This window comes from Mustela lutreola, chromosome 8 (genome assembly GCF_030435805.1).
Source record: "Mustela lutreola isolate mMusLut2 chromosome 8, mMusLut2.pri, whole genome shotgun sequence".
In the NCBI taxonomy this organism is placed as follows: domain Eukaryota; kingdom Metazoa; phylum Chordata; class Mammalia; order Carnivora; family Mustelidae; genus Mustela; species Mustela lutreola.
In genome coordinates, this window is record NC_081297.1 from 117404938 (window position 1) to 117430476 (window position 25539).

General features: G+C 35.4%; 1 protein-coding gene across 1 annotated transcript in view; it reads right to left on the bottom strand.

Annotated features, from left to right (window-relative positions):
* Positions 1-25539, bottom strand: part of SLC6A15 (solute carrier family 6 member 15) — a 48056-nt gene that overhangs the window by 15367 nt on the left and 7150 nt on the right. The window contains exons 2-7 of the mRNA XM_059186456.1: positions 12782-13254; positions 7578-7735; positions 7088-7214; positions 5549-5730; positions 4045-4155; positions 105-346 (exon numbers count right to left, since the gene is read on the bottom strand). Coding sequence (XP_059042439.1) covers positions 105-346; positions 4045-4155; positions 5549-5730; positions 7088-7214; positions 7578-7735; positions 12782-13070 — 1109 coding nt within the window. The 5' untranslated portion in view covers positions 13071-13254. The remainder of the gene's footprint in view (positions 1-104; positions 347-4044; positions 4156-5548; positions 5731-7087; positions 7215-7577; positions 7736-12781; positions 13255-25539) is intronic.

The window sequence follows — 25539 nt, forward strand, 5'->3', positions numbered from 1 at the left end:
AAAACAGAACAACATAATGAATGAACATCAACGGGTCCGGGGAGGGGGGTCATACTTTTTATATAATTATACCATCAAAAGCTAGAGGAAATTAATATCCATACTCTGCTATGCATTTCTCATTTATGACATTTGCTTTAAAGCCCAGAACTGCAAACACCACCAATGTTGCCAGGACGGATGTAAAAAAATTAATGAAGGACACCAGAACAGCATCAAAGTGGCAGTTGTTGTCTCTTTTGTTGTAGCTTGAAAAGGCGATGACGCCACCAAATCCCAGACCTAAGGCAAAGAACACCTGAGTAGCAGCTTCTCTCCAGACCTTGGGTTCCAGCATCATTTCAAGCTGTTTAAAATTAAACATAATAGAAGTCAGCTGCAAAATAGTACTTCAGAAAAATCTACACGGAATTATTTCTACTATCTAAATATACCATAATGATATTTACGCATCCAAAGTTTATTTAAACTGGGGGAATAATCTGTTCTTAGTAAAAATAACAAAGTTTTCACTTAGTAGTGAGACATGAAATATGAGTAAGAAAAACTAAAGACAATCAGGTAGATGGAGATTTTATTCAAATGGAGACTTTCTACTTCTATAGGAATTTTTAAGTTATCTTTAAAATAAATCAAAAGGACTATTTTGAAATTAACTATCTTCAAATCATTTCCTATTTAAGTCTTTGTTTTCTTTCCAAAGCAAAATAAGTTAATTACCAATAAAATCTCATTATTTACCTAACACCCTAAGTTTTGTGTTTTCTGGGGGTAGTCTAATAGTCAAGGCAGCTAATAAGCAGATTATAAGCTTGGGAGAGTTAACTATGTACTTCTCATATTCATGTATGTATTAGGCATCCCTTTCAATAGTTTTCTGAAAGCTTTTTCTTTGAAAACTGAAGCACTTCCACTACATCATCTCTAAGACCCTTTTGGAGTCAAACGTCTACAGTTCTGAACCTGTGCTGAACATATATTTCAAGGAACTCTGCTTTACTTCTTGGACAATTATCACTGTACATAATCCAATTTTTTAAATGGAACAATTAATATTAGCCATATCTGACACAGATGTCAGAAGTGTTTAAATTGGTATTTTATCTCTTTTTACTATTGCAACGAGATTGCCCTCATGGGGGGCAATGTCAAATGTGGCTAAGAAGATGAGTTCCACAGTTTCAGATCCTGAGTCTGCCATTTAATACCTGTAAATGGTATAATCTCGAATAAGGGGCAGATCTCCCGGAGTTTCAGCTTCTTCAAATGAAGATGGGCACTCCCAAGCCATATGGCACTCTATTGCATTCTCTATCACACTCTAAGTGTTCAATAATTGTTGATGTATATGGACTATACTGGTAGGAACACTGATAACCACTTTGCACGGATTATTTCATTTAATCTTCAAAACAATCAATGAAATTTGTTGCTACCATTATCTGAATCTTGAAAAGGTTAAGTAACCTGCTTAAAGTTACATAGTAGTTCTGGGGTAGAGAGTTCAAAACAATCAATGAAATTTGTTGCTACCATTATCTGAATCTTGAAAAGGTTAAGTAACCTGCTTAAAGTTACATAATAGTTTGGTGGACTCCAAAATGCACATTTTCTCAAATGTTAGGATTTTTTTGTTCAAATATAGTTACTAGGATTTAATTATTTCTGTTACTAGTTACTAGGATATATTGCCCAATTTCAGTTCAATTTATCAATTTTAGTGACTATTACTGAAATTGAATATAATACAATATTATATAATATTGTAATAGTGTTATTATAGGCAGACATCAAACATAATCACACCTGTATTTATAATTTCTTAAAATTTAACTGAAATATGCATACTGTTTGTTGCTCTTTGCTACATTACCATTCTATCATTAAAACTGATTTCAAATACACTCAACTATCTATCTCTACTTTAACCACTAGATGGCAGACAACACCCATTTACTAAAGACATTATTCCACTTCCAATTTGGGAACTAAATCTCCATTCGCTGTTTTTGGGGATAGTTTTTGTGTTTTACTTCCCCCTTGGACAAACAATGTAAATTAAAAAGTAATTGATAACTTATCGTTATTATGACCTAACACAGAATTTTATCTATAGTCCATGAAAAGTGAGCTGAGAAACGAATTAACTTTAATAATGATTCCTAGTCCCAGGTTAAAATGTCAATAATGCCATTGTTTTAAATATGGGGCCATGTAAAAGTGTCATATTAAAGTAGCTGAATGCTAAGATAGCTATTTAAATCAAATATTTAGAATTATGTCACAAGCAATTGCCAACTTTTTTTTTTTTTTTTTTTTTTTTTTAATTTGATAGGGAGAGAGTGATCACAAGTAGGCAGAGAGGCAGGCAGAGAAAGAGAGGGAGAAACAGGCTCTTTGCTGAGCAGAGAGCCCGATGCAGGGCTAGATCCCAGGACCCTGGTATCATGACCTGAGCCGAAGGCAGAGGCTTTAACCCACTGAGCCACCCAGGCACCCCAGCAATTGCCAACTTATATAAGGTGATATTCCAGAAGTTCATATCAAAGCTGGTTGTTTTAAAATCAGCAATCTTTTAGATATTACAATATAAATATTTTTCAACCATAAATATGGCCCATTTGAAGCCAATTTAAATTCTAATGCAGCTATATAGTCTATATATCTTAACTAGCTATTCACAGAGGAGTTGCAACAACTCTAAATGCTAACCAGGACTTTCGAATTAGTCAAGAAAATCAGATACCAGTGGCAGCATTTTTGCTACTAGAGAATGAACACTCAGCTGAAACCTGATACCCAAAGAACACAGCCTCTTTTACATAGTATCCAGGCAGCTGCCAGGAGTGACAGAGAATTCCAGGAAAACTAATTTCTGCCCAAATCCCACAGCATGATGCTGGCTGCACATTCACCCTTCAGGTAACTTCCAGTTTCTGAACTAATTTTTGAAACCTGATCTTTATAACTCCATGTCTGCCTATAATAGTGTTAGTGGACTAATGAGGTGTTAACTTCATGTCAGGGAGTAACTAAATGTATCTATACCTCAAAACTTGTTGTTGTTTCCTGCCAAATCACTATACCAAGACCAGAAGGACGGATTAATAATCAGGTTCAAGGTGCCCAGCATTGAGTTCAGCTCTAAGAAGGATGAGAGAACATAAACTCTGAACCTTTTGTGGAGCCTAATGAGAACTTTCCTGAAATGTATATGCATTTACAAAGATTACAAAACTTCCCAAACTCGCCACTGTAATTATTATTCTAGGAGGCACAAAACCTCAAAACAAGAACATGGATATTCTCTGAGACAGGATTTAGAGTACAGAAGCCTGGGTTCATGGCTCTTAGGCCTTCTGTCAACCTTCTAAGACATTAAACAAATTAATATGTTCATTATATTTCTCTGGTAAGATCTTATTATCGTTTTTTTCAAAGGGGTCAATTACTAAAAGTTAAGAGCCACTGACATTGAGAAGGAAGTGGAGGAAAGATGGAAAAGTCCTGGGGAGCCTGGGTGGCTCAGTCAGTTAAGTGTCCAACTCTTGATTTGGGCTCAAGTCATGATCTCAGGGTTGTGGGACGAAGCATCACCACAGACTCCCTGCTCAGCACTGAGTAGGCTTGTCCCTCACCCTCTGCTACCCCCACCACCCCTGGCTCATGTTCTCTCACTCCCTCTCAAATAAATTAAATAAATAAATATATATATAAATCTTTTTTAAAAAGATGGAAAAGTCCTAAAATTCATCAATGTAAAAAAATCAGAAATTAATTTACTATATAAGGAATTTTTAAAGTTCACATAGTGACTGTCACTCTAGAACTAAAACGGCAACATTTAAAATTGGAAATGGATGGATATAATTATGGATATTTAAAAGCCCTGGTTTTTCTAGGCTGGTTAACATAACAGCTATAATTTAAGAGGCCAGTATACATATGTTAGAACGATTATGCTTTAAATCTAACTGTGGGAACATGTGAACAGTAAACAATGCTTTTATGATCATAAGCCTTAAACAGAAATGCAGTACATACCTTAGGGGTAAACATGTGGCGGATGCCATCAACTGAACCATTTAAAAGGAGTGCTCTGATTAGGAAGCATATAAGTACCACATATGGGAACAGAGAACTAAAGTACATGATCTACAAAGAAAAAAAAAAAAAAGTAAATATCAGTGAGACACACTAACGACTGTATTCCTTTCGGTAGTTAAGATTATATTTTATTCTATATTTTGACAGTCTCTGTTTTCATAGCATGACTAATAGTACTATTAATACGTTGTATGTCCATCATATTAGAGTGGCTTATTTGTCTCAATGGAATGTGATTTATTTAAGATCCTATTTAAGATATAATGAGAAATAGGGAACCTCTATTACTAACACTGCTTTAAAATAGTCCACAGGTATGATGTAACTTGAACAGTGTCCTTTTCTTATAGTTCACAAGACAAGCAAAATTTAAGAGAAATAATGGCTACTTTCTCCCTAATTCGTACTTTGATTTTAGGTAACAGCAACAGCAAAAAAAAAAGAGTCCTTTTTTTTTTTCATTAATCAAAATTCCATTGTAATTCTGTAAAGCTTCTGGAGTAGAGAGCGGGACCCTGTTAAGACTCCTAAGACTCTGAATAATTAACAATGTCAAGGTTTAACTTCCTGCTTCACAAGTGTTCACACTCAAAGTTACGCGAATGTTTATCGTAGAAAAGCAGTTGTCCTGACCAGATATTTACTGCTTCCTTGACATCTCAGCATGGAAGGCTAACAGGTCTCTACAACTTTTCAGGTCCAGAAAAAGAACTTCTGACTTTCCCCCAAAGATGTCCCCACCTGTCTCCGTCTCAGCAAATGGGGTGACCATCCATCTAGGTGCTAAAGTCAAACATCCAGACGTAGTTCTGCCCTACTGGTAATACTCTCCGAGTTTCCAGGCTACCACTCAGGTTATCTTACTCCTGAGTCATGCACTCCAGGGATCTTTAACACAATTGCAATAAAATGTGAATTGCTCTCTCTTAAGCTGCAAAGCCTCTCTAAAATTAGAGTGCCTCCCCTTCCGCCCCACCACCCCTTCCCCCAACTGAGCTCTGCCCCCAGGGCCTTGCCAGTGGCCTCAGACTCAGCTCTGCTGCTTCAGGACCCAGCAGGGCTGCACCCTAGGTCTGAGGCTCTCATCTCCTGGTCTGTAGGACTTGCTCTCCTGCTATTTGTGTCTCACCTTCATCACCAGTGAACTGAAACACGGGGGTCAATGGAATTAACAGCAAAAATACAAATCTTCTAGGTATTAACATAAAATTTCAAAAAATTTCTTTGATGAAATAAGGAAAGATTATGAGTGACTTTAGCTTTCACTATAAAACACGTCTTTATGTTCTTTCTTTTCATTTAAACAATTATTATTTAACTCCCTAGAATGACATGGTCCTTGTAGCTTGTCCACAGACATTTCTAGGGGAGCCTGAGGCAGGCACCATACACAGGAGTGGTGATTAGCAGAAGCAGGAGGGGCTCTATCTAGCATACTAACTTTGCCAGAAGACTGAATGCCTCTGATCATAGCCAAGCAAACCACAACCCAGGCAGCCAGCAAGCAGACGGTCATCTTCCAGTTTAAGCCTCCACTTTCAGAAATGGAACTGGAAATATTCAGGGCTTCCCTGTACCAGTAATAGGTGGTGGCAGAACTTTTTTCACATTCCGGCTCGACAACTGTAGAAAGAAAGATATTACAATCATTTCAGAGGAAGAGTAATGGCATTTTTCTTCTCCCCAGTAAGCCTGTAAATCAGTCCTTAGCATTTCCTAGGAAAGTACTATTAGTCTAGAGATGCATTTAAATTCACAGTAAAAACTCAATTGAGCAAAGTTGTGAAAAATCCACAGACATGTATTCTTGCTGGTGGTTTTTATTACACATTTCTGAAATAGGAAATGTGTAAGCTTTTTTTTTTTTAATCAGAGTAAGTGAAGCACATCAGGTTTATAGCCCCGTCCATGCCCAGAATTATTTGACTGACTTCCTGTGACAGAGTTGTCAAGTATGTAGCTGCTGGTCATTACGTGACTCATGAAATGAAGCTAGTCTAAAGTGGTATGTGCTGTAAATACAAACTGCGAAGAAAATTTCAGAGACTTAGTCCAAGAAAAATAATGTAAATGAGTACATCGATAATTTTTATATTAACTATTTATTGAAATGTTAATATTTTAAGAAAAACATTTCCCCTACTTCTTACTTGTTTCAATGTGGCTACTAGTAAATTTTAGACTATATATGTGAGTTGCATTCCAAATTTACCGGACATCACTGCTATAGGGAATTGTCATTTATTTAAAATGATTTTTAAGGATTTAAAAATAAATTATGGGAAAACTATGAAACAATGGAACTAAAGGCATAAAAACAATTACTTCAATCCAAATTCTTTTTGTCCTATTTTCTACGTTATTTTTATTTATTTATCTCCTCTATGATTACTTGCAGGTCTTTAAAAAAAAAAGAAAAAGAAAAGAAAAAACTTGTGTTACTGAAATATAGTTGACATAGAATGTTATATTCATTTTAGGTGTACAATATAGTGATTCCACAGCTCTGTACGTGACGTTATACTCACCACAATAAGTATAGTTACAACCTGTCACCATACAATTATTGCAGTATTACCATCTTCCTTATGCTGTACTTTGCATCTCCATGACTTACTTATTTTATAACTGAAAGTTATATTTATTTTAACCAAAATTTAAGGCATCAAGAAAGATGTACAAAATAAAAACTGTCAAAATTAGCAACTGAAGGGTTATGATATTTGACCCTAATGTCACACGGCATGATAAAATAACTTAGGAAGAGCTAGTAAAAATTAGATGGTGGCATCAGTCTTCACTCTAAGTATGCCAATCCTAAAAGTGAGAGAAGCTTGTTATGACAATTTTGGAACGATTTTTCGACCTTATTTTTTTTTCCCACCTTATTTTTAAAAAAGAGAAAAAAAAAAAACCTCAAAATCTCATCAGCAACTTTATGATCGTTCTATACCGAAACACTACAAGATACAGGTCTTACAAGTGTGTGAAGCATTTTTCACCAAAGGACATTGATCCCAAGGAAGAGGTTGCTGAAAAGACTGAGAAAAATAAAACAGACTCCAGCCAATGATGACATTGTAGTAGAGAGCCACAAAAAAGCACACCTGCAAAACAAAATAGTGAGATGACATTACACCTCCCATGCCCCTTCCTTTGGAACAAAAATGAAATGCATAAAACCCCATTTAACCTATTAAAAATCCTCCTCATTTCACTTTTATTTGGGACACCTTATTTTTTCTAAATAGATGTCCATGTTAGATCTTAAGAACATGCATTATCAAGATGAACTGTGTTAGTATTTACAGCTTGGTTAGTGTATTAGCACAAACTCCAATGGTGTTTTTTAAAAACCTGATTAAAGAGTTGAATGGAAATATACACTCAAAAGGTTTCATTTAAATGCAAACTACACAATTATAAACCCTGTAAAAGTTATATGGCATGTACCATACTAGGAAACTTACTACACAACTTGCAAATCCGATGCCACCCAGTTTAGGGCTTATATAATTCCACACACCAATGCTTCCTCGCCGAATTCTTTGACCCACAGAGAGTTCCAGGAAAAAAAGGGGAATACCTATTACCAGTAGCAGTATTAAATATGGCAAAAGATATGCACCTACAGAGACAAGAACAAATAAAATAGATGACATTTTCAACAGTCACAGTAGAGAATACACTAATTTTGAATACTTCATAAAATATTTGAACTTCTATATAGTATAATTACAAAAGACTCTAAAGAAAATGCAACTTCACCATTTTAACCTTTCTAGTATTTGAAACCTGAATGTGACTGCTACATAGAGTTTCTTTTAATAAATAACTATAATAAAAATGAAAATATAGGGGAGCCTGGGTGGTTCAGTGGGTTAAAGCCTCTGCCTTCAGCTCAGGTCATGATCCCAAGGTCCTAGGATCGAGCCCCACATGAGATCCTCTGCTCAGTGGAGAGCCTCGTTCTCTTCCTCTCTCTCTGCCTGCCTCTCTGCCTACTTGTGATCTCTGTCAAATTAATAAATAATTTTTTTTTAAAAAGTGAAAATATAAAGTTTTAATTTCATTTTATTGAAAGGGTAAAACAACTTCATATTCCATTTTAAAAAAACTGATTCCTTAAAATTAATTATTTTCTCAGGTAGGTTCCACAAATTCCTGGAATTCTTACTCACACGATGCTCATGAAGTCATTTATTAAATATTATTCAAACTCAACTAAACATGCATTCCAAACTAGATAAATTAGAATGAATGAGATTTTATAGTATTAAAGTTTACTTTTTCCCGTAAATAACAATAGGGGAGGAAAAAATGGCTGCCTAGATTGAAAAAGAAAAAAAAAAAAAAAAAAAAGGAAAAGAAAAAGAATTTCTACCTCAGACAAATGTAATTTTTTTCCTATATATACTTCATTTAAAAAGTAAGTTTCAGGGGCGTCTGGGTGGCTCAGTGGGTTAAAGCCTCTGCCTTCAGCTCCGGTCATGATCTCAGGGTCCTGGGATCGAGCCCCACATCGGGCTCTCTGCTCTGCAGGGAGCCTGCTTCTCCCACTCTCTCTGCCCGCCTCTCTGCCTACTTGTCTGTCAAATAAATAAATAAAATCTAAAAAAATAAATAAGTTTCAGAATTTTTTTTTTTTTTTTAAAGAGAGAGAGAGCATGTTTGCATTCTGAGGGTGCTGAGGGGTTGGGAGGGCAGAGGGAGAAGAGAGTCTTAAGCAGAATCCATGCCCAGTGTGGAGCCTGTCACATGGCTGGATCTCACAACCCTGAGATCATGACCTGAGCCACAATCAAGAGTCAGAAGCTTAACAGACCAAGCTACCCAGGCACCCCAAAAGGAATTTTTTTAATTTTTGAAAATTCTGTGAAGGGGCAGTGAGGCTGAGTGAGACACTAAATATTTAATAACTATTGTAAAATACATGTGCAAATATATATATATCCATGTAGTAAGGTTTCCATACTTAAGAAAATTATCTTATAGCCAAATCTCAAATTAAGACATATGACTAATGATTTTAAAGTGGTTTGACAATGTTAATATTAGGCTCTCTTAACTGATAAAGTTAAATGTGAAATGTATCAATTCCTACATAAGAATACATATGCAAATTGTTCATTAAGTAACCACTAAAATGGACTTCCTACATTCAGATTTCTTATCTGGAGCTTTGTCCAACCAGGGATTGTCAAGTCAGTCATGCAACTGATGGGTGTCAATGCCCTTTTCAAATAAGAGGCCATTATTGTATTTTCCTATTTTATTTTATTTTTTAAAGATTTTATTTACTTATTTGATGAAGAAAACCATATCAAGAGAGGGAACACAGGCAGGGGGAGTGAGACAGGGAGAAACAAAACTTCCCGCTGAGCAGAGAGCCTGAAGTGGGGCTCCATCCCAGGATCTCAGGATTATGACCTGAGCTGAAGGCAGATGTCCAGTGACTGAGCCACCCGGGTGCCCCTATTTTTCCATTTTAAAAAAGTGTTTAATGGTATTGAATAGATTTTGGAAGCTATTCAAATTTTTCTGGTAGCTATTATGTTAAAGAAGTAAACTTTTCTTTTTTCAAGGTATTTATCTCCGTTTCTCTATATAGCTCTGAAATAATGACCACATAACAATAATTTCCCTAATATAGTGGTCCACAGAAAATCTCTACTTTCTTATGACTGATTTGCAGTCCTTTGGACTTGAATTGATTCTACAGATGGGTATGTAATGTAAAGCATGGATGCATGAACTCATAAAACAGAATGATAAAATACCTAACTCTAAAAAGATTAGGAACGTTGGTGCTAATGATCTGAAAATGTTTCCCAAAGGACTGAAAGTGCATACATGCACCTAATCCTAGAACGTGAATGAATTTACGTATGTGTGAATAACTAGAGACAGAATGAATTAAAACGGGATTCACTGGGAATCTTTCCTCAGTTATATGTGCATGGCATGCTGTTAGATGCTTAGCTTTCTCTTCTAACTCAAATTACTGTTAGCCCCCATATTAAAAATAGTCATAATTAAATAATTAAACTAACTAAATAAAAACATCATAACTGAGATATAACTGAGCATTTACTATTTGCCACTCATATTTCTAAGGATGTTACATGTATTTACAAGAATCCAGTGGGGTAAGTACCATTATTATCACTTTACAGGTGTGGGAACTAAACCGGAAGAAGTAAGTTAACTTGTAAAAGGTCACATGGTCAGTGTTGGGAAGAGCCAGGCTTTAAGGCCAAATTGAATTCAAAACTTGGGCTGGTGGCTTCTATATTACACTACTTATTAAGTTTAACCATTGTACTTTTAAGTTTAATATCTTCAGACAAATCAACTCATGCTTGGTCTATCACTTCTTTTTTGTTTTGTTTTGTTTTGTTTTGTTTTACTTTATTTAAGAAAGAGAGAGAGAGAGTGTGAGAGCCGGGGGGAGGGGTAGAGGGAGACGCAGACCATGCTGAGGAGGGATCCCGAGGTGGGACTCGATCCTAGGACCCTGGGATCATGACCTGAGCTGAAGGCAGACACCCAACTGACTGAACCACCCAGGCGCCTGGGTCTACCACTTTTTAGTTGTATTACTCATGAAGTGCCTCAAGTGACAAATGAGATTCAAGTTAGTCTGAGGCTATTTGACTAAACAGCCAGAAAACACTACTCAAATACCTGGAAGGCTCAATGCTAAACTGCATGTTGGGTACAGACTTTTGTTCCCTGACACTATTTTGAAACAATAAATTCCACTGGCATCTTATAACATCACTGTCTAGTATTTGTGATTAAAAGGGAGGAAACAATAGTAGGAAGAACATTTTGACTCTACATATGAAAATGAGGAGGAGCAATTTTTGTTAAAGACTAATTCCTAAATATAAAATCCTTTGAGTTCTCCCTAGACAAAAATGGTATTAAATGGAAGGCAAGGTGACTTCAGCCAAGACAGTCTTCTTCCTTAACAGTCTGGCCAGTAAGGCACATGAGGTAAAAGGCTTAAAAATCAGAATTCATCTTCTGCTAGTCTTGGCAAATGGGCTGGCCCCTGAGAAACAAAAAGCAGGGTATATGTAGCTGCTTATAGCTGATTTGATAAATAATTCATATGTAGTGTTAATGACTAGCAAGGAGCTTCCAGCGTAGGTGGAGGGATGCGTAGTGTATCACAGACTTCCTGCATTGATTTTTACCTCTCAAATGATTCATCAAACAGGCAACTTTTTCCAAACCTGCTGTTTTGTGCCTAACTAAATAAACTAAACAAGATCTTTAACATATTTTGTCATCAGAAGACCTCAACTTTTTATCTCATACTCTAAAAAGAATTTTCACGCATGATTATACTTATTTCATTTGATTTGTACATCAGATATAAAACCATATCTTTGGCCAGTCAACAAAACTATCACAAACTAGAATCAAATACCAAAATATTCTTTCTACCCTTTGTGTGCTGAAATGCAGTTAATATAATACTTAATTTTTGACCACATTTATTTTAATAGTTTCCAATAAAACTATTATTTTAAGAGCTTCCATTTAATAGTTTCCTATATATAGGTAACAAAGTTCAACCCAAATGTTAGTTAACATTACTTGACTTTGGTGTACTATAGAGCCTGTGTCCTACCTGAACAATCCATTCCTTTGTAGATGCTTTTTTTCTGATATTTAAGATAATTTTTGCTAAATAACCGTTACTGGTTATATGCAAAAATCCAAAAAACCAGAATGCTATGTTAATGGGAGATATTTTTGTTAAAAAATTAAGGGTGGGGGGTGCCTGGGTGGCTCAGTGGGTTAAGCATCTGCCTTTGGCACAGGTCGTAATCCCAGTTCTGGGATGGAGCCTCCGCATGGATTTGGGCTCCCTGCTCTGTGGGGAGTCTGTTTCTCCCTCTCTCTCAGCCCCACCCCCTCGTTCTCTCCTGCTTTTTCTCTCACCCTCAAATAAATAAAATCTTTAAAACAAATGAAATTAAGGATGCTAACTTCTTTGAAGTTTTCTTTGAAACTAAGCATTGTCCCCAAATACTGCAGCATTAGAAATAAAATATATATTATATATAAGGATGAAGAATGTCTGCCATTACATTAATTATCTGGTTAAATCCCTTCTCCTGGGATCTACAAAGTTCTGGTCAGCACTTCAACACCACAATTATTCTAAATTATATGCAATTTTGTTTTTGAAAAGTGAAATAATTTAAAATTCAGAGTTAATAAATTGTGGAGAGAACACTCTTTCTGACTTATTTCACCAGTACTGTCTTATACCGGAAACTTTGGGGTTTTTGCCAAAGAGAATAACTGACAGGCACAAGGGATGCCTCTAACATTTTTGTTAGAAAGGTCAGTAATTTAGCAATGTTTAATAGCATCCACAGAAAAAAATCTGAGAATGTATTCCCCTCAAGCAATCTTTGAGTATTCATAACAAGCCATCTGCTCCTACGGAAACCGAATCTGAAAACAGAATTGAGCCCACTTCCAACAAAGGAATCTCCCTGGCTTTACAGTGGAATCTGTGGCTTCTGAAATAATGAGGCTGCAGAAACAACACGAGCGATTCAAGACAGTCAATTGCAATTTATTCAGCAATGTATCACTCTTAACAACAGAAACCAAAAACAAAAACAAAAACAACCCCAAAACTTACCGCCTCCATTCTTCTGACATAGGTATGGGAATCGCCACACATTTCCTAAACCTACAGAAAATCCAACTTGGGCCAAGATGTACTGTAGCTTACTGTTCCAAGCTGGCCTTTCATCCTCGACTTCGGACTCTTCTTCAGCATCTATATCTTTCTCTTCTTGAACATCAACAATTAGTTCACTCTTCTTAAAAGCATCATCAGCTGAGTCTTCATTGGAAAGAAGGTCTTTAACAGACTCAATAACTTCATCGTCTAATTCTCTTTTTACCACCTTGCTATTCTTCGGCATTGGAAAGTCTGGGTAGAACAATTTTTGTTTTAAATTTCCTGATGGTAAATGTGTTAATTCTTTTTTGAAATATGTTAATTGATATGAATAAAAGATGGAGAGGAGTATCAAATAAATCCTTGGCTCAAGGTGACAGAGTCTTAATGGTTCCTGGATCCCTGTATGTCCAATATCTTATGGGTACCTGTAAAATTTTAAGTTGAAAAACAATAATATTTAATAAGGAAAAACACTTAAAATACTGAAAACTCTTTATTATAAATTTTTATGACAAAAACTCTTTCTACAGAGTATAACAACATCTGATCATCCTTTGCCCTTCAGAGCTTGATATGACCAGAAGTGTAAACAGTATGAAGTACACATGTGCTTCAGACACACTTTCTTTTAACTATGTCTTCCTTCTTGCACAAGTCTAATTTGATCTCAGGTATATTCTAATGCCTAACAGATGCTATTTGTTAGTAATTAAAATTTTCTGACTCTTTTTTTTCTTAATTCTTCTTTTTACCTCTGACTACAACATATCCCGATTTTATTCCTTCTAGAATTTTATATACAATTGCATGCCATCCTGTAAATCTGTCTTACGCAGAATCTCTTCTGTCCACATATTCATCATTCACTCACTTGATATTATTTGTAAGATGGATAAAATTCAGAGATATAATGCATCATATAGGAGCTTATCTCTACTGGAGAGAAAGGCACTCCCCAAATAACTACACCACATTACATAATTTATATGACCCAACATCATTAGAATGCGAGAGATCAGGAAGGGTGGATAAAAGCGGCATTACTGTTGGGCAGGGATGGAGTGGGCCCCACCAAACATAAATACCAAAACCAGAAGCAGGACCGTTATTATTTGTGTTATTCTCTCACATGACCCTGAAAAACCCACTGCCACCACTTTGGCATTTTTTGCTTTCTTTATATCTTTGTATGTTATATCTCATATCCTTTTCTCTGTTCAAATACAGACCAAGTAAGGGTATGTATAGGGTATGTCTACAAACCAGTGACATTGTCTATTTTAAAAAGTGTTAAAACATATGAATTTTTCTCTTCAAAGCTGGCTTGGGTGCTTTAGAAATAATATCCTAAGAATTCTGTCACTTATTGCTAGAAAAAAATAGAATTCTTTGATAGAACTGTGTTAGATTTATTTTCAAAGTCAGAGAAATAGCCCATCAGACTTTAATTCACAATCTTAATGAACAAGACAGGGTGCTGATTAACTCAATGCAAAAGAAAAAAGGAATTCATTAACTTGACCATGTAGCTTATTTGCTGCTGTTAGGCTTGGAGGTGTTTAGTTGTTTCTGAACTAAAATACATACCCTAAGAGCAAACCTTCATTTTGGATTTGGTGAAGATTAAGAGGTAGGCTGTAAAGGAAATTCTGAAAAAACAGCACTGCAAAATTTTTAAATAATAGACCCATCTCTAGAATAATGTAACAACTTCTCACAGTGACTACTGTGAATAGATCACCAAGTTTTTGATGTGGAAATAGTTTCAAGAGGTTAGGGATTATGTCTGTTTAGTTTGCTTTCTTTTCCCTGAGAGCTCGGTAAATATTAGTTGAGTAAATGAGTAAATACAACCATTGAAAGACTGAAATAAGCTAACTTACCAAATAATTTTTACTGTAAGAAAACAATCTGGCATATAGGAAACTGTAATTTGTGAGACATGAATTATGTAAAGATCCACACTTATTCAATTATCTAAAGATAAACTGTTGGCACAGTAATTTAACTGATACATAGATAAGAGCATTGGCTTTAATCTGGAACTTGGAGCTGAGTCCTAGTTCTTCTATTTATCAGTTACATAACTTCTGGTAGTTAAGTTATATCATTCTAAACCTTAGTTTCCTCAATAAGCTAAGGTTATTAGCTATTCTTTTTGCTTTTTCCATACAAATAGAAAGGTAAGGAATGTATCAAAGTTTAGAAATGCTTTTACAGTAAAAATACCCACCATTTCATAAAGAAAAAAATTAAAAGACGGTTACTCATGAGCCTCCCGCAAATCATCTCATAAACTACAGTATTTCTTCTATAAATGTCTAGTCTTTGCAGAAAAAAAAACAAAAAAACACCCAAACAAAAAAAAAAAAAATTGAAATGAAAAATAACAACTGTGGACACTGCAGAATGTTTTATTACATTTTTAATGAATAATCATACAATTGTACATATAATATCTTTTGGCAAATTTTACATTTAAAAGTTCCTCTCTTAAAAAAAAAAAAAAGTTCCTTTCTATCAGACTGGGGTGCCTGGATAGCACAGCTGATTAAGTGTCCAACTCTTGGTTTCAGCTCAGGTCGTGATCTCAGGGTCATAAGATCAAGCCCCATGTGGGGCTCTGAGCTCTAGGCACAGAGTCTGCTTAAAACTCCCTCTAGCCCTCCCCGCCCCACCCTGCACTCATGCTCTCTCTCTCTCAAATCAAAAAATAAATCCTAAAAAAAAAAAAAAAAAAAAGAAACACACACACAACTTTCTACCAAATTATCCAGATTTTGTATTTTCCACAAAAAAGTCCCAAATGTAAACAAAATTTAAATACAATGGTACAAATGCCTGAAATATACCTAGTATATAAAACATATCTATATATACATATTATATAATGTAATAATCCTAGGTAACATTTATAAAATGAAACATATTTAAAAAGATGGCTAAATATCTTGTTGCATTTATTTAGAGCTGTCTTCTTAACTAGGCCATAAACTCTGTCTGGAAAAGGACTTTATTTCACTCATTTCACATTTTCAAGGTTTAAAGTTGTTGTCATATGAATGAACCCCAAAAGTAGGACAGAATAATATTGTATGATATCTACAAGTATTCTGCACTATTACCTGTTTGGTTGTTTGGGGATTTTTTTTTTTATCCTAGGTCCCTATAACTTACTGAGTCAGAGACCTTCTTTTCAGAGGCCGCATAAAGCCAAAAGTAAAGTAACTTGTAAAAAGTTAGTATACAAGACAACAGTTTGGAAACCCAATTAATTTCACATCTTCAAGACCCAACTTTTCTAAAATATAACATTTTTTTTTATGATGCCAAAAGCTTTCTTGAAGGACTTAGTTCATAAAAGTAGACTATACGATAAATAGCAAGGTTGACCACTGCCAAAAACATATTAATCATTGCTACATTTGAGAAAAGAAGAAATGAAGCAGAAATGTCCAGAAAACAAGCGGGGTGGAAGGTCATACAACATCAGTACTCTACAGGTCACAGGCAGTAGGATAATCAGTTTCAAGTTAACTGCACGGCCAAGTTAGCACACACCATTCCTGCAACAGAAGTTAAGCTATCACCCACTGCACTTCATCTGCACCTAGGAGTTGCATCAGCAGTCGACATCATGACCTGGAAAGGGCCTCCTGTCTACCCCTGAGCAACAGACAGTCAAGATCAAGGGTCAAAAAATTATCACTCATGGGTTAAATACAACCTATTATGTGATTTTATAAATAGAATTCCATTGGAACATAGCCATGCCCACACATTTGCATATTTCTATAGCTAATTTTGTGCTGCAACAGCAGAGTCACTTTGTACAAACTGCAAAGCCTAAAATATTTACTGACTGTATTGAAAAAAATTTGACAACCAATGTTCCAGAGAATATATCTGAACAGAAGATGTGGAGTTCCTCAGATCACTTCATCTAGGCTCCATTTTCATGGCACTAATTTCTTTATCAAACAGTATGACAAGATAAAACTCTCCTCATTTAATGATAATTACTAAGAATGACAAGGTTCTATAGAACCAGGGAGATGGGAGTGGTTATAGCTGAAAAGGGAAGAAACAGAAGCAAAAGACAAATGTAGAAAATAGCTTTAGAGTTTCAAACAGGTTACTTATTTAAGAAAACTCAGATACAGGTGCCTGAGTGGCTCAGTGGGTTAAAGCCTCTGACTTCGGTTCAGGTCATGATCCCAGAGTCTTGGGAGCCCCACATCAGGCTATCTGCTCAGCAGGGAGTCTGCGTCCCTTCCTCTCTCTCTGCCTGCCTCTCTGTCTACTTGTGATCTCTGTCAAATAAATAAATAAAATCTTAAAAAAAAAAGAAAGAAAAAACTCAGATACAATAAAATCAAGATTTTTTTTTAAAAAGTGTCCCTTTAAAATAAAACTCAAAGAAAAGATATAAAAGATGATTGGGAAGAAAAAAGTTAGGTGGATATATATAGAATACAGATAATAAATGGGAAAATTCAGTATAGGAATAAAAGGCACATTAGAAACAAAGTCTGCTACAAGTACATCCATAGACATAGAGAACAGACTTCAGGAAACTTCTCAAAAAGAATGAAAAGAGTCAAATATCTTAAAGGAATTCAGAGAAAAAGCTAATGGAAATAGAAGTCAGATAAAGGTGATCCAACAAACTTAGAATTGGATTTTACAAATCCATTGAGAAACTAAATTTATATCTATACTTTTGGCTTTATGCAGCCTCTGAAAGGAAAGCAAGATAATAGAATTAATATGACACAAAATTCTGAAAGATAAATTAACAGAAGTTTTGCCTAGATTCATATTTTCAAATAATAATAATACAGAAGGGTGAATACTGAAAAATACTGGGCTAAATATTCTTAGGGATTTCAAGCAGAAGTAGAAAGGGGAAATAAAAGGACTTCTCAGGATGTTTAATAACCTCCAAAAAAAACTAGAAGGAAAAAATACTCGATCTCCATTTTTTTTTTTAAATTTTACTTACATATTTGACAGAGAGAGACACAGCAAGAGCAAGAACACAAGCAGGGGGAGTGGAAGAGGAAGAATAAGGTTTCACGCTGAGCTGGGATCCTGATGTGAGGCTCTATCCCAGGGTCCTGGGATCATGATCTGAGCTGAAGGCAGATGCTTAATGACTGAGCCACCCAGGTGCCCCCTCACTCTCCAATTTTTATACTCACTTATTTTGTATTCCAATTATAAATGCCACAGGCAAATAATCTTGTCTGTGAGAAATCCGACGATCCCTTTGAGGAGGGAGAGGAACAGGTTACATGATCGGGAAATGTGGCTAACCAAGAGAGAGAACAAAGTACAGACGTCAGTAAGAGAGAAGTCATGTTAAAGGATAAAAGTGAACATTAATTTAAACAGGAAATAAGCTTTAAAATCTAAATGAATTATGTTTAAGGGGAAAAATATAAGTCAAAAAAGGAAATAACTAACAAAATCAGGAATTGAAATGGGAGAAGATAGAAATAAAAGTATGAGAATATCCTCATCTTTCATATGAGGAAGCAATTTAGGATACTGTCTAAATATAAAACTCATAGTCAAAAAGGGGATAATGACCCCAACCTCTTCACGTTTTCATATAATCTTTCTTACTTACTTTTTATGAGATCTTATAGAAATTTATATTTATTACTGGGAAGAGACATGTATTAATGCCACACACTCTATCTAGTTTCTAGAAACAGACTGAGTTTGAATCCTAGCTTGCTCTATCACTTATGGTTTTATGACCTTGGCTAAGTTACTTTGTTATCTAATAATAAAGTGCTTAGATAAATGCCAAAACATTGACAGAACTCAATATATGCCTTCTTTTGTTATTTATAATTATTATCACTCTTATAGTTGTACACTTACAACTGGTTTATTGCAAATTATTAAGGATAATGTAGGTCTAGAGCCAATGTTATATGTTTAAATTGTTTTAACATCACTTTTTTCCTAATGCTAATTTTCTTTTGCTGCATAACAATTTACCTCAAAACTTAGTGGCTTAACAAACAAATGTTTTATTTGCTTATGATTCTGTGGGTTTGCAATTTGAACTAGGCTTAGGCGATCAGTTGTTTTGCTGGTCTTGACTCAAGTCCCTTCTTCCCTACAGTCATCTGTCAACTCAGCTGGGTAAGGATGGGCTAGGATGGTCTTACATTCTGGCAGGAGGCAGCCTACCAGCCAGAGCACTTTTATTCTCCCATATGTAGTCTCTGCAAATGCTAGCTTCAACTTGTTGACATTATAAGCTCAAGAGTTCCAACCCTACCCAAAGGAAGTAAGCCCAAGATGCAAATGCTAGTAAAGCCTCAGTGTAACATTTGCTAATGTTTCAGTGGCCAAAGCAAGTCACAGCTAAGTCCAGACTGATTTGAGTGGGTAAACTCTACCTTTTGATGGTAGAAGCAACAAAGTCAAATTGCAAAAGGTGTACATAGAGAGAAAAGAAAAATACAGCCAATATTTTGAAATTTTGAAAATATTTTTTGAAAATAATCTTCTACACTTGTCCAGTTAGAATTCCCCTCTCTGGATTCTGAATCTTGGGGACAGGAACAAAGAGATCGAAAGGTTGGCATCTCACTCAATTCCAAAGGCATTATGCCCAGGCTGTAACTACTACTGTAGTCATGGATTCTGGTTCTTAGTTTTAAGAACTGTTTTCATTCTTGCCCTTTCCATCTCATTGCCAAGCACCCCATTGTTCTTTTGAGCCTCTGAGCCTTGCCAATATTTCTTCTTTTTTTAATTTTATCTTATTTTTTATTTTATTTTATTTTTCCTCTCAGCCAGCATCAGTTTCTACAGCTTTCAAACAAAGCACCCTAAATTATACAGCTATTATAAATTTACAACAATTGGTGTCCTTACACTCATTTACTGTATAAGGACTTATATAAAAAATGTTGGGAACATTACCTTACTTAATTTAGACTTATATTCACATTTTTCTCATTCTCCCATTTTTGTATTGCTTTAATTATCTTCATATGCAACTTTTCAGAAAAAAAATCTATTTTAAAGCACTTGAAACTAGATTCAAAACATTTTTAAATCAACATAATAAATTTCTAATTCAGTGTTTCTCAATCCTAACCATTTTTAATGGTCTTTTTCTTTTTTGAGACATTTTCCTTGCCTTTCCACATAAATTTTGTTGTCAGCTTAATTTCTTTTTTTAATTCTTAATTTTTTAAATTTTATTTATTTGCAAGAGAAAAAGAGAGAGAGAGTGTGTAAGCATGAGCAGGGGGAGGGGCAGAGGGAGAAGCAGACTGCCCACTGAATGGGTAGCCCCATGTGGGGCTTGATCCCAGGATCCCAGGATCATGACTTAAGCTGAAGGCAGATGCTTAACCAACAGTGTCCCTAATTTGTTCATTTCTACCCCCCAAAAACCCAGGCCTGTTAGAATTTTAACTGGGATTACATTGGTTCTATAATCCCATTTGGGGAACACTGACATCTTCAAATTTTGAGCTTTCCATTCTGTGAACTTGGTATCTTCTTTAAACTATCTGTGGGCAAAGTTGATTTTTAATACAAGCTTCCCATCCTGCAATAGTGCTAATTCAAGTTGTATATTCAGTATGTCAAAGGTAAATAAAGATAGTTTAAGATTTCTCTAATTGTTTATCTTTAATTTCTTTTTCTTGACTTACCACACTGGCTTGGACATCTACTAAAATTTTGAACAGAAGTGTTAATTAAGAACAGACATCTTAATCTATGCTGCAGTGCTAATGGGAAAGTATTCAATATTTTACTGAGGACAATGTTAATTATGGGGTTTTTTTCATAGATGCATTTTGTCAGTTTAGGAAAGTTTCTTTTTATTCCTAGTTCAGTGAGGGTCTTTTTTTTTTTTTTAATCCTGATTAACTGTTGAATTTTGACACATGATTTCCTACTGCCCACCTTTATTAAGATAATCATGTAGCTTCTTTTTTTTTTAAGATTTTATTTATTTATTTGACAGATTAAGAGAGAGAGCACAAGCAAGGGGAGCAGCAGAGGGAGAGGGAAAAGCCGGTTCCCCGCTGAGCAAGGAGCCCAATGCAGGACTCCATCCCAGGACCCTGGGATCAGAACCAGAGCTGAAAGCAGTGGCTTAACCATCTGAGCCACCCAGGTACCCCATTAATCATGTAACTTCTTAATCTACACTGGTTTTGTATCTTAGACCAATCTTTCATTATGAGATAAACATCACTGGTCAAGATGTATTACCTTTTTAATATATTACTAAAATCAATTTGCTAGTGTTTTGGTAAGGATTTTTTCAACTATATTCATAGGAATATGGGCATATAATTTTTTTCTTGTGTTTCACTTCTCTGGTTATGGTAGACTCATAAATATAATTTTTAAATGGTCTCTCGTTTATTTTCTGAGAAAATACATGTAGAATTAGTTTTATTTCTTCCTTAAATGTTTGGCAGCACTCACCAATAAAGCCATCTGGACCTGGAGTTTTCTTTCAGAGAATATGTTTAATTAAAAATTCAATTTATTACAAACATTCAATTTGTTTCATTGATATATAGCTACTGAGACTTTCTCTTACTTATGTTAGTTTTGGTAAGCTGTTTTTTTCAAGGAATTTATCCATTTCATTTAAATTGTCAAATTTGTAGAAAGTGATTAGTAATATTCTGTAGGGCTTTTTTTTTAATCATGTTAGGATTTGTAGTCATACCACATTTTTTATTCCTGATACTGACAATAGGTGTTTTCTCTGCCTTTGTCTTTGTCTTGCTAATATTTTCACTATGTAACTAACTCAAAATATTATGCAATTCTTACTCTTTCAAGACATTTTAGCTCTTAAACTATTGTTACAACCTCTTCTGAAACTGTATTAAATTCTAATTAACATTTCCAGTGAAAATATGCAAAGACCTAAAATAACATGTAGGCACTTGCATCTCAGAGACATGTCTGCACTGGGTAATTACTGGCACTTGCCAAAAGTTTAATATTTTATAATAAAGAACTAGAACAGGAAATTACCTCCTTAACCCGGACAATTACAAATTTTACTGATAAAATTTTCTTTAAATATTAACTAATTATGAACAGTGAATCTGAACTTCATTGTGGATTCAAATGAAATACATTTTTCTAATTCTTATATATAGGGTAAAAAGTAAAGGCTATCTGAATAACAACAAAATGTTAAACCATATTGCAACACCCAAGAAAAAAATGACATATCTTGAGAAGTTTTTAGTTATGGAATAATTCCAAGAGGAAAAAGATAAGGGATTCTATAACACCCTGCAATAATGATCTTGACAAATAGCACAAAAAACCCAACAATATAGAGTTCAGCCTAAACATTTCTTCTGCAAATTATATCCCCTTTACATAAAAATGTTTTCACTGTGAGAAAAAAATAACAAAAATCACAGAGCCAATCAAAAGGAGAGAAACATTTTTGGGGATGCCTGGGTGGCTCAGTGGGTTAAATCCTCTGCCTTTGGCTCAGGTCATGATCCCAGGGTCCTGGGATCAAGCCCCGCATTGGGCTCTCTGCTCAGCAGGGAGCCTGCTTCCTCCTCTCCCTCTCTGCCTGCCTGTCTGCCTACTTATGATCTCTGTCTGTCAAATAAATAAATAAATAATCTTAAAAAAAATTTTTTTAAAAAGGAGAGAAACATTTTTTTTTACAAATGACAACAAAGTCACAACTTACACTTTTATGTATTTTGCCCAAAAAGGTGTACTACAACATACTTATGAGGATGGCTAAAACTAAAAACAAACTTTAAAAAGTAAAGACACCAAAAGTTGGTGAGGATGCAAAGACACTAGATCAATCATATATTGCTGATAGAAATATCCAGGACAGCCAGTCTAAAAAAACAGCTGGCAGTTCATTTTAGCACTAATAATCGAGTTAGCACATAGACCACCAATTTGCACTCTTAGACATACACCCCAGAAAAATAAAGACTTATTTTCAAGCTGGAACTTGCACATAAATGTTCACATCAATTTTACTTACAATAGCCCCCCAACTAAATGTCCTTCAGTGGGTGAATGATGAAACAACTAGTGGTAGTTTATATCCATACTGTGACTTATCAGCACTAGAAAAGAATTACTGACACATGCAATAACTTGGATGAACCTCAAGGAAATGATGCTGCATGGGGAAAAAAGCCAATTTCAAAAGGATACACATTGCATAATTCCATTTATATAACATTCGTGAAATAAAAAAATGATGGAGATGAACCACAGAACAATGGTTGCTAGGAGCGAGGATAGGGAAAGGCAGGTGGGTGTGCTAAAAAGGACAAGGGAATCTTGTGAGATGGTACAGGTTAGTATCTTCATTATGGTGAAGGGTTACAGGAAGCTACACATTTGATAAAACTACAAAGAACTACACACATACACACACACACATGGAGAGAAAACGACTGCATAATCTGAAAAAAACTATGGATTACACCAATAGCAATATGCTGGTATTGATATTGTATTGATACTCTACGCAAAATTGTAAAATGAGAGAAGCTAGGTGAAGGCTGAACAGGACCTCCCTTTGTACATTCCTAAGACCTGTAATTATCTGAACATCATAAAGTAATTTCCATAAAGTGAAATGTATCTTTTGCTGACTTCTATGAACCACGGACAGATTTTAAGTCTTAATAAAGCATTTCAATAAGTCTTTTAAACATTTTAAAAACAGACAAAAATTATTTTAAATACTTAAAATTCTGCTAATACATTGAGAACACTTCAGATTTAGATGCTGTATTCATTTCCTAAGAATTCTGTAACAAATTGCCTCAAATTTAGTAGCTTCAAGTGGCATAAATGAATTCTTTCAAGGCTCTGGAAACCAGAGATACAAAAGATACAAAATAACTTTTAATAAACCAAAATCAAGGTGTGGGCAGGTCCCACCCTCAGGAGGACCAAGGGGACAGTTTGTTCCTTGCTTTTTCTAGCTTCTGGAGGCCGCCAGCATTCCCTTACTAATAGCCACATCCTTCCCATCTCCACCTCCACACTCACACTGCTGCCTCCTCCTCTCTGGGTGTCTGATCTCCCTTTGACTCTTTCATATAAGGACACTGTGATGGCATATAGGTACCATCTGAATATACCAGGATAATCTCTTCATTAGAGGATTATGTCTACCAAGACTCTTTTTCCAAACAAGATAACACTTACAAGTACCAAGAACTAGTAGGTAGAAACATTTTAGGAGCTACTTTAGCAGACTAGAGGCATATAATATTATATTGCATTTGTTTATTTATTTTTTTTTAAAGATTTTATTTATTTATTTGACAGAGAGAGATCACAAGTAGGCAGAGAGGCAGGCAGAGAGAGAGAGGGGAGGAAGCAGGCTCCCTGCCGAGCAGAGAGCCCGATGCGGGACTCGATCCCAGGACCCTGAGATCATGACCCGAGCCGAAGGCAGCGGCCTAACCCACTGAGCCACCCAGGCGCCCCATATTGCATTTGTTTATATATTTGTATTATCACGTCAGGAAAAATGAAATTCGAAACAATTAACATGTTTAACAATTCCACCCAATGAGGTACATGTCTGCTACTCCTCCCATTAGGAAGTGGAATCTATTTCCTCTTCTCTTAATTCTGGGCTGTACTTGAGCTTGAATTTGAATTATGGGAGTATGGGACACTGCCTTGACCAGTAGATGGCAGAAGTGACACTGCAAGTTCCAAGGTTAGGCCTCGAGAAGCCTGGCAAGTTCCTGCTTTCACTCTTCTGGAATCCAGACACTATACATAAAAGTCCATCTGCCCTGCTGGAAAAAAAGAGCCTTATTGACTGAAGCCCTAGGCACAAGAACAAAGGCACTGACTTTCTAGTGCCAGTCCAGCTGCTAACACATACTAACTGGAACAGATGAGGTATCTAGCTGAGCCCAGCCAACATGAAGAATAATAAGAAATAATAATTTATTATTGTTTTAAATCATTACAATATCAGAAAGGCAACAGAGGGTAAAGGGGCTCAATAAACCATTGTTTTGAACCTACTGAAAAAAACACAGTGGCAGGGAGGATTTGGTACACAGCAATAGATAACTGAAACATTTGCCAAAAGGGATACAAATTGAATATTCATTGAATTTAACTGTAAGTCTTTACTGAAATTTAAAGTATCATCCAAGGAATTGTGCATAATAAGGCTAGACCTGTGTAAAAATTGTGTAGTTTAGATTTTTAAATCCATGCAGTGATTCTTCTTCTAGCCATAAGGTAAATACTAACTTTGAGAGACACATTTAGTTATTCTTTTTTAAAGCTCCATGTGGTCAATCTTATATTTAAGGCATTTGTATATCAGAAATGCAACAGGGACTATCACAACAAAACCTACAGACATCAAAATGATCATACAGACAAACAGCAAAACATTCTACACACATAAATTACCAACTTAGATAAAATGGACAAGTTCCTCGAAAACACAAACTACCTCAACTTACCCCAAATCAGATCATGTAATAGCTCTATATCTGTCAAGTAAGTTAAATGAATATTATTTAAAATTCTCACAAAAGAAATCTCTAGGCCTAGCCAGTTCCACTAGGGAATCCTATTAAACATTTAAAGAAGAATTAACACCAGCTCTGCATAACCTCTTCTAGGCAATAGAAGATAATGTGGCTCTGCACATT